This window comes from Eschrichtius robustus, chromosome 18 (genome assembly GCF_028021215.1).
Source record: "Eschrichtius robustus isolate mEscRob2 chromosome 18, mEscRob2.pri, whole genome shotgun sequence".
NCBI classification, from domain to species: Eukaryota; Metazoa; Chordata; class Mammalia; order Artiodactyla; family Eschrichtiidae; genus Eschrichtius; species Eschrichtius robustus.
Genome location: NC_090841.1, coordinates 18,768,579 through 18,789,892, shown reverse-complemented (window position 1 = coordinate 18,789,892; position 21,314 = coordinate 18,768,579). Strand labels below are relative to the sequence as shown.

The window sequence follows — 21,314 nt, the reverse complement described above, 5'->3', positions numbered from 1 at the left end:
TGAGCAGTTAACCGGAGAAAAACCCACAGATGTTTTGACTGATCTTAGATTCATGGCCATGAACCTCAAGCAGACCATCAGCACTTCATCCCCCACCCTGCACATTTACTCTTTCATATCCTATCATCTCTCTTTAAAACCTTGCTCCACCCCAACTTCTCCTTGCCAAGTTGACGACTATCCCAGATTTTTTTTTTTTTGGATAGACTTTCTTTTTTAGAGCAGTTTCAGGTTCACAGGAAAACTGAGGGGATGGTACAGAGAGTTCCTGTATTCCCCCTGCCCCTACACGTTCACAGTCTCCCCTTTATCAACACCCTCCACTAGAGGGGACATTTGTTAAAACTGATGAACCACACTGACACATCAGAAACACCCAAAGGCCATAGTTTACATTAGGGTTCACTCCTGGTGTTGTACATTTCTTTGCCAGATTCTTACCGAGAAAATGGAAGCGACTAGACAGAAACCCCTACTGTCCAAACCACTGCCCACCTGCCTGTCCCCAGACTCTCAGACCTCCGTCCTGTCAAAGCCAACCCTGCACGTGGGCTTTGGAGCCGTCCTCCTTCCCTCTTTAAGGACTAGGTTCTTGCATTTTCCTCTACCCCCTCACATCAGTATCCCTTCTCTCTAATCGATTATTCTTGTCAGCATATAAACATGATCAATGGATCATGTCATCTTTAAAAAAAAAAAACAACTCTCCCTTATACACAAAGAGCTGGTCACTTGCAGTGTCACTTGTCTGACCTTAGTTGACCTGTCAGCAGTATCATCACACAGTGGTCCCTGCCCTGCATCTTGAAGCAGTTCCTTCTTTTGACTTCCTGGACATAAGCTGCTAGTATGTCTTTTACCTTTCTGGCTGCTGCTTCTCAGGTGCCTTGGCTGTTTTTCCTCCTCTGCTCAACCTCTACAGTTTGGAGTGCCCAAGGCTCTGTCCTGGGCTCCTTCCTCAATCTGAACATCCTTCCTACATGACCTCATCCAGTTCCCATGGCTTCAATACCATTCTTATGCCGGGACTCTCTCTATCTCCAGCCCCAATGACCAACCTGACATACCTACCTGGATAGGTAATAGCCTCTCATGTTAAACTGGCCGGAAGAGAATAGTTCCATCCCCTACACACTCATACACACGATCCATCGAAACCTGCTCACTTCTCCTCAGTAAATAGCACATCATTTGTCTGCCATCATCGCCTCTCAACCCCAACCCAGCATCGGGTCCATCAGCATCACCCTACGGACCTTGCATCCTCCTCTTCTCTCTCACTGCCACTCATCCACTGTGGTGAAGTGTGATCTCACTGTCTCGGACTGTTGTTGAACACTGCTGATACTTGTCCTTCTTTCTCTCTCGCCTATCCCTCCCCAGCCCATTCTCCACACGGCCGCCAGAACAGTATCTTTAAACTGTGAATCGGTTTATGCTCCTCTTGCACAAAGGTAAAACCCCAACTCATCACTGTGGCTCGTAAGCCCTCCATGACCCAGTCCTCACTTACCCCTTGGATCTTAGCTCAGACTGTCCCCCTTGCCTCTTCTCTGCTCCAACAACGCTACCCATCCCTCTTGCCCTTCCTGTGAGTTTGCCAGTGGGGAAGCGCATTCTTGCCACGAGCACATAAGGCCTTCTGCTTACGATGTCCTTTCCCCTGCTTTGGTGCAGACTAGCAGCGCTTATTATTATTAAAATCTAAGCTTCCATATCACCTCCTCAGAGAGGCCTTCTATATCACTGACCACCCAATCTGAAGTAGGGACCCAGAGACACTCTGTCACTTTGCCTTAATTCTCTACAAAGCATGTATCGCTATGTTTTAAAGTTTGCTTTATTTGATCATTGTCTCCACTAGAAAGAAAGTTAACTTCATGCAGGCAGGTACCTTATCCACCACTGTTTTCCCCATCCTGGAAGAGGGCCTGCCACGTCACAGCTACTCTGTAGTCTTTCAATGAGTCACCGTTTATTAGCCGTTTGTATTTCTTCTCTTCCCATTTTTCTGTGGGCTATCAGAGTCTTACCCTTTATCTACTATGCAGCAAACAGTCTTTTCCTTTTTTTTAAATGGTGTCTATCACCTTAAAAGTGGAGCTTAAATTTTTTATATAGTCAAATCTGTCAGTCTTTTTCTTTGTGGCTTCTGTGTCTCCTGCCTTGCTTAGAAAGCCTCAATACTGTCCTTTTTTTCTTTTATATTTTCTAATTTTTTGCAGCTTTTTAAAAATACTTATTTTTTATATAGTTAAAGCTTTAATCCACGTGGAGTTTATTTTGGAATATATTGTGAGGTAGGGATCTAACTTTCTTTCCTATACACATAGTCAGATGGCCCCCCCCAACATTAAATGATCATTCTTTGTGCTCTGACTTCAAATTCTGCCTTTTGCACAATCTAATTTCTCACCCACAATTGAATTTCCTTTATTTATATAGTTGCTCGTGCTGACCTTGGGATACTGTGTGAGCTGTCACCTCCTATTTTGCTAGGTGGTTTCATTGTGCGCCCATGTCATTCAGCCAGAGCATGATATAAACCAGCTGTGGTCATGGCTCAGATACCCCCAAACAGTTAGGTTTCTGTGGCCACGTACTGTCCTCCTATCCATCTCTACGCCATCTTCCTATCAGACCAATAGACTGATACATAAAAGCAAGAGATCAAATGAATTAAGCTAAGAAAAAAACTTATTCCTCAGGGGCTTTTTTGTTTTGGTGTTGGTTTTTTTTTACATTTTTGGCCTTTCTACATAGATGCCAAAGAGATTTCACTTCCTTTCTCTCACGTCTCCTCAGTAGTGCCTCTGTAAGACAGGCAGTGTGATCCCCAGGGAGGAATTCGGGTCTAAGAGAGGGGAAGGGACTGGCTCGAGATCACACAGCTGTTAGTGGCAGTGCCGGGAGCTGACCTCGGCCACAGGCTCAGTGTCCCCAACAGAACCTCTTGCCTAGAGCTGGACAGTGTTGCCAACCCTGCTTTTTAGAAATCTCTTTTAAAAAGAGAGGAGAGGGGTTTTTTTGGAAACACAAAGGGTTTTCTGCTTTTAATCAGATCATTACAAAACATTCCAGTTAGTTGAGGTTTTGCTGAAATTTCAAAATGAGCAGCTAAATGTCAGGACCCAGTGTTTGTAGCTGAGGACATTAGGGCTGCCAACTTAAAAATAATATTTGATGACATCTTTAACTTTAAATTTTAACAAAGATTCTGAAAAATCAGGTGCTTACTCAGTAAAATCTGTTCTTCTGTAGAAATGCACATATTGTGGGAAAACAGGAGCCACCGTGGGATGTGATTTAAAATCCTGTCTCAAGAATTACCACTTTTTCTGTGCCAAGAGTGACCACGCAGTTCTACAAGCTGATGGATCTGAAGGAACTTACAAGTATTTAACAAAACAGTTTTAAAGCCACATTTGGGGGATTGGAATAAGGACAAGGAGATTTTTTAAAGCTAATTTTATGCAAATGATTTCCAAGTATGAATGTGGTTTGGGAGATGCCCAGCTGGGAACCTAACTTCAAAGCACCTTCCCTAAGTGTCATAGGAAGAAAAGAAGCAGGTTTGGTTTTGTTTTGGTTTTTACTCTCCCTGTATCCTTTCTTTCCTCGTAGAAAGCACTGGTTGACATGGTGGCACAAGTAACCTAACAGGTGGCCACGAGGCTGGGAACCAGTTCACACTCGCTCTTTTCTGTAAGCAGGAAAGGAGCCTGACTTGTTAGTTCTAGGTCCATGCTTTACCCATCTTGTCTCCAGATGAGTGTATTTTCCCATCACTGTCACCACCCTCTTAACTATAAATAGCCTCTAAAAATGATAAAGAAACTATGCAGCAAATACAGTTATCAGTCATTAAGTCCTTGAAGAAACTTACACCTTGTCTGTGTTGCCTTTGGCTTTGAAATCTTGCTCCTTGTTTTTCAATAATTCTTTAATGTTAACTTTGATCCAGTAAGGCATATTTCAAGTCCAAAACAAGTATATTTGTTTTATCCAGGAAGAAACTTGATCTTCCTTCTGATGAAAGAAGTCAGTTCAGTTAAGTCATTATACAGTTTAGTCAGAAAAAATCAGTAACCCAGTTTTTAATTGATTCAGGTCATGTTCAGCGAACTCTTTTTTGTACGTAGATGCAGTCTAGAATATGTCATATAATGGTGAAGGAAATAACAGTCAAAAGGTTAGGTTTGACCTTTTTAAAGTTATGAGATGGAATAAAACAGGGAATGATGGTCTAATGTTGACGAGCCAGGGAGACACTTCTCACTTTTTTGGGGCATATGAATAGATTCTGATTGAACTGGACATTTTAAATTTCAGTGAAACATATACATTTTTTTCAGGCATAGTATCTGAATAACAGGATTAGTGTTATGAGAGAATTATTTTTTTTTTTAATTTTTTAAATTGAAGTAGTTGATTTACAGTGTTGTGTTAGTTTCAGGTGTACAGCAAAGTGATTCAGTTATACCCATATATATATATTCTTTTCCCTTTATAGGTTATTACAAAATATTGGGTATAGTTCCCTGTGCTTTACAGTAGGTCCTTGTTGGTTACCTATTTTACTGATATATATAGTAGTATGTATATGTTAATCCCAAACTCCTAATTTATCCCTCCTAGAGGATTATTTTTAATATGATTTTTGTAAGATCTGTTACATTCCTAAATGATACTTTAAAATTCCATATGGAGGGTAGATTTTTTTTCCCCCTGTGGGCATATATCCCCAATTTTATCAGTGTGTTCCAGAACTATTTTATTTTGCTACTTTATCTTTTAACCACTTACTTTATGCCAGGAATACTTCAAAGTACTTTACAAATGTTATTTCGTTTAATACTCATAATAGCCCAGTAAGGTAGGTACTATTATCCCCATTTTAAAGATGAGGAAACTGAGGCCCTGACAGTAATTTGTACCCAGGCCACACATTTGGTAAGAGGCAGAGCTGGGCTTCAGGGCTCCAGAGTCTTTGCTCTTTGACACCATATCCTCTTTAAGCTTAGCGGCCATAGATCCTAAAATGTGGGCAAGCCTAACATTCAAAGAAGTTTGTTAAATAATTTAAAATCTGATTTTACACAGGTATTTTCTTGCTTGAGACTAGACAGGAAATGTGTAAATATGTTAATTTTATATTCTTTTTATATTTGATTTGCTGAGAAACTCATGGATTGAAATATTCTGTTTCACTTTTATTATTTACCTTCCCAAAGAGCTTGTTTTATTATGACTTCTCCAAAGACCTAAAACACCCACTAGAAAGACTGTTATTAGCAGAGCTACAAGGTCAAACAAAAAGGAGTCAAGTTCCTGCTATACCTTAAAGTCTGAAAAAATACTGATCATATATTAGTAGAACCAATGAATAGAGACTCATAAAATAATCTTCTTTGTCATAGTTTTATCAAGTATCAGGTGAACTTTTATTCATTTTTAAATTGAATTTAAACATTCGGAGTGGCTGTCATGCACGAGACCCCTTGTTAGGTACAGTGAGAATATAAAGAGAAACAAGACGTGAACTAAAACTATCACCTCACAGGAGGACCAGTAGGTCAAAACTAGTAGGAGCACGTGGCCTGATGGGAGCAGGAGGGGATTTACATGAAACTGGCTTGGGCTTCAGTTGACAATTGTTGAAAACGGGTGATGGGGTTGGGGGCATGGGAGTTCATCACATCTCCTCCACTTTTATATATGGTTGAAAAAAAAAAATTAAGTACCTGGCAAACAGAAGTGCTGAGAAACCAGAATCCGAAGGGCGAGGAGATTAATATCGATTGGGGGTGGGCGGGAGGGGTGCTGGGAGGACTGCATGGAGGGGGCGGGAACTGCTGTACGACAGGAAGAGTTCATACATTCCCCTAGGTGAGGGGACCCTGCATCATGAGGGTCAGCACCATAAGGAAGGGAACCTGGGGCTGCGGAGGAAGAAAGGCTGGAGAGAAAACAGGGCCTGAGCAGCTCCTTCAGGTTTACTCACTGCACTTCTTTGCTCTAGCTGCTCTGCTTCTTCCTTCTCTTCTAGGGCACTGACCAGTTCTAAGCTCATGCAGTTCAAATCTAAGATCTGGGGGAGATGCATGTTGAGTTAGAAAACTACTTTCCCACCAGATAATGCATGCAATTTTGTGCTTATTGTTGAAAATCAGCAGAACTTTGTGTAGTCAGATGAAAACTTGTGTCTTAGCTGTTGGATCTCTAGGTATTTTCTTTATACAGTAAAAAATCTCACTGACCACTGTATATGAACAAGTATTGTTCAAAATATGTAGTCAGCACTCACCCCTGCAGAGAGCACGCTGACCTGTCCAAGGTTCAAGGGCACAGGGGATGCTGGCACAGGGTCCATCTACACTTGATGTGTGTCAGTAACTACACAGGCTTGAACAGCAATTTTGTTTTTAACAAATAAATATTTAAGGTTAAGCCCGCGTGAAAAACAGATTAGTTCCCTTTTAAATTACAATGCAATAGGCATAATATTTGAAAAGTGTAAATACAATTATTTGACTCTTTGAAATTTCATGTTTTCAGAGTATTGTGCCAACAACATGCTGACCCTCAAAATGGTAAGTCTCTAAAATTTAGTGTTGCGGGTTTAAAGAAAGGTAAACCTTCGGTAAGACATGGAATAATCTGATTTACTGGTCTAAGTTAAAATACAAATTTTTGAGTCAAAATGTTACATACTTTTAAAATTGTCAGTCCCTGTGCGGTGCGCAGTATGATGGACTAAACTTTTCTTCTTCGTGAACTAGACCTACTCTCAGTGAAGCCTTTGTCTGGTGTCTTCCATTCTCACTTCAGTCAGCAAACCGAACCGAAACCCGGTAAGGAGCTTGACTTTTGTGACTACTTGTCTTCTAAGAAGACTATCAGAATTTTCAGTAGATAAAATTGATAAAGTGCTGTATGTTCCCTGAATGCAATTCTCCTAAGAATGCATGATTAGCCTTTCCGTTCTGAGGAAAACTGGGTCCTGGCTAGCTGGGGTTACCTGGCCTTTGTGTACTGCCGGAAGAGCAGTCTTGCCAATACTAGAGGTGGAATGCTCTCTGTGGACAGGAGTCGGCCCTCTTTGGAAAAGGCTTAGTTCCCTGTCATGCCAGCTGCATTTTGTGGTGGTAAGCAACGCTCTCTAAACAATAGCGTTACCCTTCAGCCATTCTTCAGCCATTCCCCTTGCAACTTATCAGAAATACTATCTAAAACATTGCTGTCAGTCAGTGTTTACTGACAGGGAAAGATGACAATAATGTATTCGTTTTAAAAAGCAGATTATAACACTGTTCGTAATGAATCCTCTCCCCAGAGGAAACCATCGTTGTTTCTTTCAAATTCTTCCAAAAATGTTCTGTGTATAGAAACATACCTACTACTATATTTTGCTTTTTCACTTCGTGTATCTTAGAGATTCTTCTCTATCAGTGGGTATAAGTAGATCTTACCTCATTTTTAAAAGGCTTCATAGTATTCCACTGTGTATATTATTCAGTTGTATAGCTGAACCACAGTTGAACTAGTCTCTGCGTGACTGTCATGTAAGTTATTTCCAGCTTCTTCTATCACATTTAATACTGTAGCTAACATTTTTCTTTCTCCACTCATCTTTGTGCCTTTATGTAACAATACTATTAGAAAGACTTCCTGTAAGTAGATTGCTGGGTCAAAGAGTATAAACAATGAAACTTTGGGTAACTGTTGGCTAATTATCTTCTAAAGAGGCCGCACCAGCAGTACACATTGACCCAAATCCTTGCAGACATTATATATTATACATCTTAATCTGATCAATGAAAAATTCTACCTGTTTTACTTTGCATATCTTTACTTATGGGTGAAACTGAGTATATTCCCCTATCTTTTTTTTTTTTTTTATTCCCCTATCTTTTGATCAATTATATTTGTTTTCCTGTGGCCCAATTTATTTTTCTGTTTAATGAACCCACTCTCCAGAGTTCCCCATTTGTCCATTTTTCTACCCAATTGCCTTTTTCGTATTGATTTATAAGGTTTTTATATTTTAAAAATTGGACTTTTGTCGGTTTTTTTTGCAAACATTTAATCTAAGTTTGACATATCTTTTGACTTTGTTATAACCTTTGGCATATAAGAGTTGTACATTTTATGTAGTCCAGCATCAGTCTTTTCCTTTATGGATTCCAGTATCTACATAATTTATATTTTTCTGCTTACTTTTCAGGAGTGAAAAGAAAAAGGGGAAGGAAAAAACGTCTCTCAGCAGGCAATCCTGTACAGGTAATTTGACTTAATTTCGTTATAGCTTTAAGTTTCTCCATACAATGTCTTTTTTTTTTTTTAACCTTCTGAATTTCAGGTGACACAATGATAGATGATGATGAATATTAAGGAGAAGTTGGATGTGTCTTGGGTATCCAAGCACATAACCTCCAGGAGGTGACTGTCCCCTGGCTCCTGTAACACATCCCCTGGTACCAAATCAGGGAGAGGATCTGAGCCCACAGGGTGTTTATGGTCTTAAAACAGGCATCGGTGCAGTGGAACATCCTTGCCTAGCCAAGTATTTCCCAGCTGCAGGATCCACATTTGACCTGATTTGTGACTCATAATTTTCTGGATTCCTGTTCTGTGTAAAGCATATGAAAATGTTTTGGGGATTTGCAACAGCTCATGTAAGCTAAATTAATATGAGCCAGCAACCTTCACCTCTCACCCTATTTATACAAGAGGTGCTTGTTACACCTGTTAATGTTTTATTAGACAAAACAAAAATACATTTGATGTTTACATCTACATATGAACGCGGAACATGATTTTCACCATAAGCATATCACTGAATTTGGTTTTCGTTTTATGCAATACAGTAAGTCCCCTACATACGAGCCTTCAAGTTGCGAACTTTCAAACTTGCAAACGTGTGTTCACACGTCTAATCACATTCATGTGTCTGGAGTACATTGTCACGTGCGTGCATCCTCTACAAGTGGTTGTGCTTTTGTGTACTTTACTGTACAGTACTGTATACAGTAGTACAGTAACTTTATTTCAAGCACAGGACCTGAACGTAGAACAGTACACGAAGGCTGCAGCAGCTGTTAAGAATGCAATCCAGTGCTACCATGTCATCGATGACAAGAAAACAAGAGCTACTACCCAGACATCATGGGATCGTTTTGTCAAGAGGGTAGATAGAATTGAATCCAGCAAGGAACCAGAACTTGTGCCATCAACGTCAGGCGTGAGTGAAATTGCAGCTTGCCCTCCGTCTCCTATTGCTGACAATCCTTCAGCTCTACCATCTCCCACCTCCTCTCCCTCCTCCAGTCAGTAACTCTTCTTGCCTGTTTGTTCGATGCCAGCCCGTGTGTGCCAGTTGTTGTACTGTACTACTGTACTTTTCAAGGCACTGTTCTGTAAGATTAAAAATGTTTTATTTTTTGTTTTTTATGTATTATTTGTATAGAGTATCATAAACCTATTACAGTACAGTACTATATAGCCAACTGTGTTAGTTGGGTACCTAGGCTAACTTTGTTAGACTTACGAACAAATTGGGCTTACAAATGTGCTCTCAGAATGGAACTCATCCATATGTAGGGGACTTACTGTATTAAATGTCAACAGTAAAAAATTAGTGTAAAGTAATCTTGATCTTTCTCTCCTTTTAGCCACCGGAAAGAATGGCATTGGATAGGAGGGAAAAGGATGGCCGACACACAGGTTTGCTATAAGTTTTGTCTGTTAACGAATGTGACTTACAGTACTTAGTACCATTTCAGAGTTGGTATCCCACTTTATTATTTAGAATTTCAGAGTTGGTATCCCACTTTATTATTCTAGACTCGTAGTAATGAATTATAAGAACAGAAATCTTTTATCGTAATTATTCACTCCATCATAACCCCAACAGATCAAAATAACTTAGGTTATAACTTAGCTTGGGATGGTCCAACTGCTCTTCAGTATTAAGAAAGGATACAGCTCTTGATATAGAAGCCAGGGTTGCCTGAGTTCAGAATCCAATGACATGCCACCCCTCACACTGTGACCCCCACCCCCCGCCAAGAAGCTGAAGCCAGTAATTGTAACTTTCTGTTAAGGAAACAGACATTCCATAATAACAGTCAACTGTGACAGAAAAAAATGAGGGAGGCTGTTATCTCAAAGATTTGAAGCTAAGTTTTAGAAAATTCTCTTTATTCATATAATTATTCTAAGCAGAGAAGCTTTTATGTTCACTTTTTATAACATTTCATTTTTCAGCTTGAAAAAAATGAGGTATGATGAAATTACAATTAATAGAAAAGATAAAGGTGCTGTACGTATTATCTAATAATGCTCATCCACCATTAGGCAAAGTCTGAAGAAGTGACCATAAAATGATGTATGATAGCTGTGCTGAGACACGATTTTCTTCTGAAATGTTTTTTTTATTCTTAGATGCAATTGTGAAAGTTGCTTTTCTTAAGAAATGTAAAGAAGCGGGTCTTCTTAATGCTTTATTTGAAGAAATGTTAGACAGACTTCATTTGATTCAGGAAAGACTCATGGATGAGACCACTTCAGAATCAGGTATTGAAATAACAAAATTTCTACATATAGAGACTTCTCACAGACCTACATGTTAAACAAAACAAACAAACAACACCCCCCAAAAGTACACATTTTCTTTCTGCGCTGTTTTTTCTTTTCCGTCTTTATCTCATTCTTGAGAGCTTGTTTAGAGGTTCTAGCAGGGGAGCGCAGCTACTCGTATACCCTTGACCGAAGAACGGTCCTCCTCTATTGGGGAAGGTCATCCTCTTCGACTGAGCGCGCAGCTTCGGGAGGGACGTACGTGGAGTGGTGAGGGAGGAAGGGGACACCCGCCTAGCCAGCCAGATAGCCGAATCAACCCTGGCGATCAGTGGGGTGACAGATGTCACAGCCAGGTCGCCCTCACAGCCTTTATCTCATTCTTTAATACAATTTATTGTTCCAATCTCTTGTCTTTTTGTAAATCAACAGGAGGTAGGTAATTCACAAAATCATTACTTTAGTAAAAAATACCCTGATTCCCTGAAAGTTTTAATGTCTTTTCCAGAGGTTCATAACTGAGAGTGACCATCAAGAGAACGGGCAAGTTCAGAACCAGGTTCAGTCACACACCTGCGCTCCCCCCTCCCCGCAGCTGAGCATGCTTGCTGCTAAGATCTGAGAATGACTGACATTCATTATGCTAGTTTTGATTTGACTCTAATTCTGTTCCTTAAACAAGCAAGTGCCTTTTTTTATACTGTAAAGTATAGAAGAAAGAAGTCATTTTAATGTTTTGGTTGATGTTTGGTTTAGTTAAATGTGGCCTTTCAGAAAGAGCTCTTCGGGACGCTGAAGTTCCATTTGTACATGCAGGTTATACAGCCACTTAGCCTTCTCATAACCTGTGTTAGGAGCTTAAAAACTTTATTATAAATACGGTCGACACATAACATGGGTTTGTACTGTACGGGTCCACTTATACCTGAATTTTTTTCAATAAATACTACCCAGTAAAATACTATACAATCCGTGGATACAGAACCACAGATACAGAGGACCCACGTATTTGGGAGGCCGACTGTAAAGTTAGTTATGCTTGGATCTGTGACTGCACGGGGGTCAGCACCCTTAAGCCCACATTGTTCAAGGGTCGACTGTATAGCTGTCTTAGAAGGAAAACCTTGACAGTCTGTGTATTTTAGGCAACAATGTAAAATGTATGATTATTTGAAAGGGATTTTTTTCTACAGGACAAAACCAAAAAGTGTAGTTAAGAGAAAACAGACATTTCCCAAAGCTCATTCATTACATTCTTTTGTTCGTTTACTCTTGTCTCTAGACCAAGCACATCTCGAACTTGAGCATGCCCCTCAGAACCACCTGGGGGGTTTGTTAAAACAGATGGCTGGGCCCCATCCCCGGAGGTTCTGATCCAGTAAAGGTGCTAAGAATCTGCATTTCTAACGAGCTCCCGGGTGAGGTTGCTGCCACTGCAGGCCACAGGGGACGCCTGCTCTGTGTGCTTCTCCTTTTTGCGGGTTACTCTGTGAGGTGTTTCTTCCTATGTAAGCTACTGAAATTAAAACTGAAAACGTTTTTCTTCCTCCAGACTATGAAGAAATTGGGACTTCACTTTTCGACTGTAGATTGTTTGAAGATGCATTTGTAAATTTTCAAGCAGGTATATGAGTTATAACTGAGCAGCGAAGTTTATAAACATTTATCATATATATTAAAATAACACTATTCAGGTGATAAAAATCCTGTTTTAGAAGAATGTTCACCGTTGCATTAAATGAAAAAGCCCATTACAAAACAATATGCGCCCTCACACACAGAAGAAAAAATACATATACACAGGGTCACACATGCACACAGAAAAACTGCACATAAATTGCAACAGTAGTTATCTGTAGGTGACTGGATTATAGTAATTTCTTTTGTCTTAGTGCTCATTGTATTTTCCACATTTTATACATACACACAATGCTTTTGTAATCAGAAAAAGAACTCATCTGAAAAAGTGGAAACAAAAAATTTATTGCTAAATGGAAGTATTTGGGCACCACGTTTGGAAATCAGCAGGAACTGGTGAGGCTGTGATAAACCATGCTGCACTGTCTCCCTCTCACTTAGTATGATGTGTAAAAATTTCAGTTCTTTCAACATTAATCTTCAAATCTCATGGGAGAGGGAGGGTTGTGATTGATTGATTCTAAAGTAAGTTCATCATCAAAAAAAAAAAAAAAAAAAAATAGCCAATAAACTTTTGAAAAAGAAAACCTAGTGAAAACAGAGTGTTAACCTTTCCATAAAACATCAAACAAACAGTGGTCCTTTCACCACTATTTCAGATGCCTTCAAAACAGGCTAAGTTTCCACATTGATGAGTCTGACCTGACTTCTCCATCAAGGCTGCCACACACAGCTGGGCAGGCTGTGCACTGCACATCCCGGCGGGAGTGGAGGGCACAGGTTGACAAAGAGTTTAAGGCAGATGGCTCCCCCTGAAGTTGTACACAAACAGTGCCCTAAACTCTGTTCTTTTCCAGAGATGTATTTGTCTTTCCAGCAAATGTATTAGGAAAATAGATTTTCCCTGTGGAGAAAATATTAGTTCATATTCCTGTCTCAGTATACACAAGCCTTTCTCATTTTTGTTTTCATATTACACATTTCTATTTGAATTTTGTACTACATTTATAATCAGCAGAAAAATAGTCAACAATATTGTGTTTTTTTACCAGTCTCTTGAGAATGTCTGCACACATCTTACGGGAATATCCTTTTTTTTTTTTTTTTTAAAGCAGCCTTTAAATTTTTTTCTAAAAAGCTTTATTTTGTAGGTGACTTTCATGTATGTTTATTTTTCTTTCATATAAAAGTAACATGTTTGGAACATGTCACTACCTAGGTTAAGTTAGTTGGGAGTACATAGAGTATAGTGTAGTATTTGGGGGGTGTGAGCTCCCAGAGGTGACACTATTTGGAATCGCATGAGAACCAACTTAAAAGACTTAACTTCTCACACCCCAACTGATAAAGACTCTTTTGCTTAATTCAGCCTTTTCAGTGTTCCAGAAAGTTAACTGCAGGTATACAGATATTCTAAGATTTTGAGGTTTTTAAAAAATTGCCACTGAGTAATATTATAATTTATAAAGCCTAACTAAAGTAGCTTCTAAGTTTCCACAATAAAAGCATTCCTATTTCTAAATAAAACCAAAAGCTTTTATGTAACATTAAAAATTGGATGCATTTCTCTGAAAGATTTGCCCTTAACCCTTGATAGTCTAATGGCATCCTCTCAACAAATGGATATTGTGTAGCATGAAGGTTATTTAGTCGCTGCTTTCAAATACTCAAAAGTATACAGAAGTGCCTTTTCTGCTATAAATGCATACAAAATTTTAAAGATTTACAGACCAGCTTTATGTGTGATAAATACTGGAATTCTATCCTGAACTAGAAGAGAAAGCAAAGGCATAAAAGCATCAATTCCTGCTCACAAGACCCTAGATCCTTTTCATTTGGGGCACAGCATTGTGTACTATGCACTTTCAAAAGAGGCTAGAAATAGTACATTGTGTATAAAACTACTGAATAAAACCTGAAATAATTTTCTTATTATAGCAATAGAGAATAAAATTCATCAATCTGAAGAAAGGCAGCGGCAGCTGAAGGAAGAGACTGAGCTACTTCAGAACTTAAAACAAACCTTGTGCTCTGAGCTTCAGTCAAGTTCTACTTCAGATTCTTCTCTGTCTTCTTAAGAATGGCCATTTCCTAAGCCAGGAATCAAGCACAGTTGTAAACAGGCTGAAAGCTGGAGACGGGCCTGTGAAAGCCACACATCTTTAGCACTAGGCCCCTCGTGTCTCTCTGGCCCTCAAACTTTGATCCTCACCAGCCCTTACCTGTTCTTGCTGATTTGGCATCTTATGCCTTTTTACTGCCTCCTCTTCCTCATCATCATCTCACTTGTACCCCTCCCCCCCCCCAATAAAATATTTCTGATTCTACTTGAGTAAATTGGACCATGCCTCCCATCGCTCTAAAAATCCTTTGGTGGATTTTTAGATTTTTAGATCCCGCCTCCCCCACCCCCACTACAGTGAGCTAAGTGGATTCCAGGTGCTCCTGCCCCCAGGGCCTTTGCACATTCTGCTGTGAAGTCTTCACTGCTCCTCCTGCGGATGTCCTCATACCTATTCCATCTGAGAGTACTTTCCCTTCATATCCCTTCTTGGTGTAAGCCACTCTATCATACCTCAAACCGATGGAGTATAAGCAGTCTGAGGGCAGAAACTCACTATTCCTGTGTTTTCCTCCCTTGTCACATTCCCAGCAGCTAGCGTGCTCAATAAATGTTGAAAAAATGCATAAACTGTTTTTATCTTTTGAGACTAGTTCCAGCCTGTAATGCTTCTTTGATAAAATAAATCTGAACGTTATACCTGTACCAAACATACCTGTGTGTTTTTTAAATTTCTCTTCAGCCAGTCAGCACATGGGCATAACATCATCTTCAAAATAAACGTTTAAAACTGGATGGTCTCTCTGAAGGTTTTTCTCAACCTGACAATATACAATTCAGATTTGTATGCCCTACTACCACGCCTGACCTCTGAAAACTTCACATTTCTACTTTTCTACCACACTACTTTGATCCACAGTAGTGCTACATTTCAACATGAGTTTGATCTGAGTCTCCAACATGGTATCTGGCACATAATATGCTCGATATCTGCTGAAGAATACGATGTAAACGAAAGAACATGTCCATTCCTGTTGTAATGGCAACCCCAGCCCAAGACATTAATAACTGCGGGGCAAAATCTCAATGGTTTTCAAATTTGGGTACACATCAGAATCACCTGAGGCACTTAAAAAACTACGGAAGCCGAAAAAAGATTTTAGAAGATGGCAGAGTAGACTCTGAGCTCACCTCATCTCACAGGCACACCAAAACTACAACTATTTATAGAACAACTATGGATCAAAAAGACCAAAGCAAACAGAAAAGATCCTCTACAACTAAAGATACCAAGAAAACCACAACCAGACGGGGCGGGTGGGGGGTGGTGGTGCAGAAACACAATACAGTCGAGACCCACACCACTGGGTGGGCGACCCACAAATGGGAGAATAATCAACTGCAGAGGTTCTTCCCAAGGAACAATGGGTCGGAGCCCCACATCCGGATCCCCAAACCCAAGGGTCTTGTGCCAGGAAGCCAAGCCCCATAACATTTGGCTTTGAAGGCCAGTGGAGCTTACCTTTGGGAGTCCCAGAGGGCAGGGGGAAATAGAGACTCCACTCTTAAAAGATGCACCCAAAAATTCATGCTCCAGGACCCAGGGCAAAAGAAGTATTTTGAAAGGAGCCTGGGACAGACCTACCTGCTGATCGTGGCGAGTCTCCCAGAGAAGCAGGAGGCAACTGGAGCTCATCCTCGGGACAAAGACACTGGCAGCGGCCATTTCTGGGAGCACATTCCACCACGGAGACACTGGTGCCTACATGCGCCATTCTGGAATCCTCGCTCTAACTTATTCGTCTCAGGATCCAGCTGTGCCCCTGCTCACTAGCCTATAGGTACCAGTACCGGGATACTTCAGGCAGAACAACTGGGGTGGAGCATACACGCCCCCTTAAGACCCCTTGAGCCTACAGCTGTCCCTGGACACAGCCCTGCCTACCAGAGGGCCCAGGACCCAACTCTACATACCAGTGCACAGGCACCAGATCTAGACACCCTGGGACCCAGCTCTGTCCACCAGTGGGCAGGCATCAGCCCTAGAATCCCCAGGGCCCCAGCTCCACCCACCAGCAAGTCTGCTCTAGCCTTAGGACCAGCCTCACCCCTACAGGACAACCACAGTCCTGTAGCCTGCCCATGGCAGGCCGCAGCTCACCCACCAGCAGGCCAGCACCAGTCCTGGGACCAGCTGAGCCCAAGCCCCGCCCACCAGGAGGTAAACACAAGCTTCAAGACATGCCAGGCCCTGCAGCCAGCTGTGTCAGGAAATGGCCCCACCTGCCAGCTGTCTGACACCAGCTCTGGAAGCCCTGGGCCCTGCAGTGACACCCCAGGACCTGGCTTCACCCACCAGTGGGTGGGAACCAGCCCCGGATCTCATGGACCTGACTCCTGGCTCCAGTGAGCCAGCATGAGCCCCAGGGCCAGCCTCCCGGGGTTCCACAGCTGGCCACCTCATGATCCTCTCTGCCAACCAGTGGCTGGCTCCTCCATACAAGTCAGGGCCTGGCAACCAATCAGACCAGAGGCCAGCCACACCCACCAGGCTGCCCACAGTAGTCAGCCCACCGCAGCAGAAGGACCCACGCAGCCCACATGGAGGGTGCCCGTATAGCATTCAGCTCCGGTGACGAGAGGGGAGTGCATTGCTGGGACACGTAAGACATCTCCTACAACGGGCCACTTTTCCAAAGTCAGGAATCATAACCAACCTACCTGATACATAGAAATAAATACAGTCAGTTAGGCAAAATGAGGGGACAGAGGAATATGTTCCAAACGAAAGAACAAGATAAAACCCCAGAAGAAGAAATAAGTGAAGTGGAGACAGAGTTCAAGGTAATGATCATAAGGATGATCAAGGAATTCAGAATAAAAATAAATAAACAGAGCAAGAAGTTAGAAGTTTTTTAAAAAGAGTTAGAAAACATCAAGAACAACCAAACAGATGAAGAATACAATAACCGAAATAAAAAATACACTGGAAGGAATCAAAAGTAGACTAAATGACACAGATGAACAGATCAGTGAGCTGGAAGACAGTAGTGGAAATCACTGATGCTGAACAGAAAAAAAAAAAAGAATAGAAAGAAACAAGGACAGTTTAAGACACCTCTGAGACAACAACAAGCATACTAACATTCACATTACAGGGATCCCAGAAAGAGAAGAGAGAGAAAGGGCCTGAGAACATATTTGAAGACACAGTAGCTAAAGACTTCCCTAACCCTGAAAAGGAAACAGTCACCCAAATCTAGGAAGCACAGAGTCCCAAACAGGATCAACCCAAAGAGGACCACACCAAGACATATTATAATTAAAATGGCAAAAATTAAAGATAAAGAGAGAATATTAAAAGCAACAAGGTTTTCCCTTGTTGCTTTCCTTAAAAGCAACAAGTTATCAATACTTATAAGGAAACTCCCATAAGGATATCAGCTGACTTTTCAGCAGAAACTCTACAGACCAGAAGGGAGTGGCACAATATATTTAAAGTGATGACAGGGAAAAACCTACAACCAAGAATACTTTACCTGACAAGGCTCTCGTTCAGATCTGATGGAGATCAAAAGTTTTACAGACAAGCAAAAGCTAAAAAAGTTCAGTGCCACCAAACCAGCTTTACAAGAAATGTTAAAGGAAATTTTTTAGTGAAAAAGAAAAGGCCACAACCAGAAACATGGAAATTATGAAAAGAAAAAGCTCATTGGTAAAGGCAAACATACAGTAAAGATAGGACATCATCCATGAACAAAGCTAGCAGGAAGGTTAAAAGACAAAAGTAGTATAATTGTCTATATCCACATAAGCAGTTAAGGGATACACAAAATAAATAGATTTAAAATACGATGCCAAAAACAGTAATCATGAGGGGAGGAGAGTACAAATATAGGGCTGTTAAAATGCAGTTGAAATTAAGAGATCAGCAACTTAAAATAATCACATATATATATAGATTGCTATACAAAAACCTCATGGTAACTGCAAACCAAAAATGTATAATAGATACACAGACGAAAAAGAGAAAGGAATCCAAACATAACACTAAAGATAGTCATCATATCACAAGGGAAGAGAACAAAGAAGAAGAAAAGAACAAAAAAGAACTACAAAAACAACCCCAAAACAATTAACAAATGGCAATAACTACATACATATCAATAATTACTTTAAACGTAAATGGACTAAATGCTCCAATCAAAAGACATAGACTGGCTGAATGGATACAAAAACAAGACCTGTACACATGCTTCTTACAAGAGACTCACTTCAGATCTAAAGACGCATGTAGACTGAAAGTGAAGGGATGGAAAAGGGCATTCCATGCAAATAAAAATCAAAAGAAAACTGGGGTAGCAATATTGTACCAGACAAAATAGACTTTGGGGTGGGAGAGGGAGGATGGACGGGAGGCTCAGGAGGGAGGGGATATGGGGACATGTGTACGCATATGGTTGATTTGGTTTGTTGTGCAACAGAAACTAACACAGTATTGTGAAGCAATTATACTCCAATAAAGATCTATTAAAAAAAAATAAAAAGACTGTAAAGAAGGACATTACATAATGATCAAGGGATCAATCCAAGAAGATGTAACAACTGTAAATATATATGCACTCAACATAGGACCACCTAAATACATAAAGCAAATATTAACAGACACAAAGGGAGAAACTGACAGTAACACAATAATAGTAGGGGACTTTAACACCTCAATTACATCAATGGACAGATCATCCAGACGGAAAATCAATAAGGAAACACTGGCCTTAAATGACACATTAACCATTGACAAAACAGAAAGACAACCTACTTAATGGCAGAAAATATTTGCAAATGATACGACTGATAAAGGGTTAATATCCAAAATATATAAACAGCTCATACAACTCAACATCAAAAAAACAAACAACGAGATTAAAAAATGGGCAGAAGACCCGAATGGACATTTCTCCAAAGAGGACATACGAATAGATGGCCAACAGGCACATAGAAAGATGCTCAACACTGCTAACACCAGGGAAATGCAAATCAAAACTACAATGAGATATCACCTCACACCTGTCAGAATGGCCATCATCAAAAAGACCACAAATAGGGGCGCTTCCTGGTAGTCTAGTGATTAGGATTCAGTGCCTCCACTGCTGTGGCCCGGATTCAATCCCTGGTTGGGGAACCGAGATCCCACAACTTGCACAAAGCGGCAAAAAAAAAAAGAAAAAAGAAAAAAGAAAAAGACCATAAATACCACCAAATGTTGGCAAGGATGTGGAGAAAAGGGAACCCTTGTACCCTAATGGTAGGAATGTAAATTGGTGCAGTCACTGTGGAAAACAGTATGGAGGTTCCTCAAAAAACTAAAAATAGAACTATCATATGATCCAGCAATCCCACTCCTGGGTACATATCCAAAGAAAATGAAAACACTAATTTGAAAAGATATGTGCAACCCAATGTTCACAGCAGCATTATTTATAATAACCATGATACAGAAGCAACCATGTGTCCAGCAACAGATGAATGGATAAAGATGATGTGGTGTGTGCGTGTGTGTGTATACTAGTCAGTCATCAAAAAGAATGAAATTCTGACATTTGCAGCAACATGGATGGACCTGGAGAGTTTTATACTTAGTGAAATAAGTCAGAGAGAGAAAGACAAATACTGTATGTTATCACTTATATACGGAATTTAAAAATAAAACAAACTATTGAGTAAAACAAAAAAGAAACAGGCTCACAGATACAGAGAACAAACTAGTGGTTACAAGTGGGGTATGGGAAGGGGGGAGGGGCAAGATGGGGGTAGGGAATTAAGAGGTACAAACTACTATGTATAAAATAAATAAGCTATAAGGATATACTGTACTGCACAGGGAATATAGCCAATATTTCATAATAACTATAAATGGAGTATAATCTATAAAAATTTTGAATCACTATGTTATACATCTAAAACTAAGATAATATTGTAAATCGACTATACCTCAATTAAAAAAAAAAAAAAAACCAAGACTCCATCCCAGACCCACTGAATATAGATTTCCCCTGGTCTAGATGATGCTGTAACTTCAGCTCCCCTCCCTGATGTTACATCCTATAGCAAAGCTTATCTGAGTAACAGTTCTGATGTCATGATGTTTATTTCTTAAAAAAACCCTCTGTCCACCACTTTACTTTCAAATTTCATGGTGGTAACTCAGTACAAGGGAGCAACATGTATTTGTCATCAAGTGGCAAATATCGGGCAAATTAAAACAGACCTGGATTTTTACTTTAGCAGTGCCACTGCTGAAAAAAATTATTTAATATGAGACTAATTCTGCCTACTTTATGGTACAAAATGTGGGCACTAAAAAAGAAAATGCATGTGAAGCACAGGGCACAAAATGCCTGGCATTGTGGGAAATAAATGTTCTCATCCACACCACACACACAAACACATGCCCTCCCCTTGCCAACATTTCTGCCTGAGGGGCCCTGGTTTATTTTCCCCATTCTAACCAAACAAACTTCCTTATGGTAAAATTCTGGAAGGCTCATTATTCCCCACCTCTAAGCCTTTGCTTGGGCCACTTACCGCTGTTTTGGAAATGAGCTAAAAGGACATTTGTGTTGCCCCCTATGCTGCACAAACATGACCTTCAGAACAATTGCTTCTCATACTAACCCTATTGGGTTTCCTCTCAATGACTTACAAAAAGCTGTTTATAAATGTTATTATGTTGTTAATTCCTAAACCTCTCTCCCAATAATTCTTACATTCCTTGAGAATAGGGACCGTGTCTCTCCCTTCATTTATAAGTCCCCAAAAGGATCCAGATACATTTTTCTACTGTGACAGTTCAATTGTAGTATCTTTCAGCAGGAATAAAACCAAAGCATATCTTCTGGGGTGGGGAGGATAGTTGAGAAACAGCATGTTCATGGTGGTACCTGTTTTTAGTCTGATACCCAAGAATCACAGTACTGGTTTTTTTTTTTAAACTGTGGCAAAATACACATTACCATGTTAACCATGCTTAAGT

At 40.3% G+C, this 21,314-nt stretch overlaps 1 protein-coding gene across 3 annotated transcripts in view; it reads left to right on the top strand.

Annotated features, from left to right (window-relative positions):
- SETDB2 (SET domain bifurcated histone lysine methyltransferase 2) overlaps positions 1 to 14,991 on the top strand; it is an 83,283-nt gene extending 68,292 nt beyond the window's left edge. For 2 of the 3 annotated variants that reach the window (XM_068526392.1, XM_068526390.1), the window contains 8 exons: positions 3,262 to 3,395; positions 6,559 to 6,593; positions 6,783 to 6,854; positions 8,228 to 8,283; positions 9,675 to 9,726; positions 10,447 to 10,578; positions 12,134 to 12,205; positions 14,158 to 14,991. In XM_068526392.1, the coding sequence (XP_068382493.1) occupies positions 3,262 to 3,395; positions 6,559 to 6,593; positions 6,783 to 6,854; positions 8,228 to 8,283; positions 9,675 to 9,726; positions 10,447 to 10,578; positions 12,134 to 12,205; positions 14,158 to 14,297 (693 nt within the window). In that variant the 3' untranslated portion in view covers positions 14,298 to 14,991. The remainder of the gene's footprint in view (positions 1 to 3,261; positions 3,396 to 6,558; positions 6,594 to 6,782; positions 6,855 to 8,227; positions 8,284 to 9,674; positions 9,727 to 10,446; positions 10,579 to 12,133; positions 12,206 to 14,157) is intronic. The other variant, XM_068526391.1, reaches the window with a different exon arrangement.
- Positions 14,992 to 21,314: the final 6,323 nt, after the last annotated feature.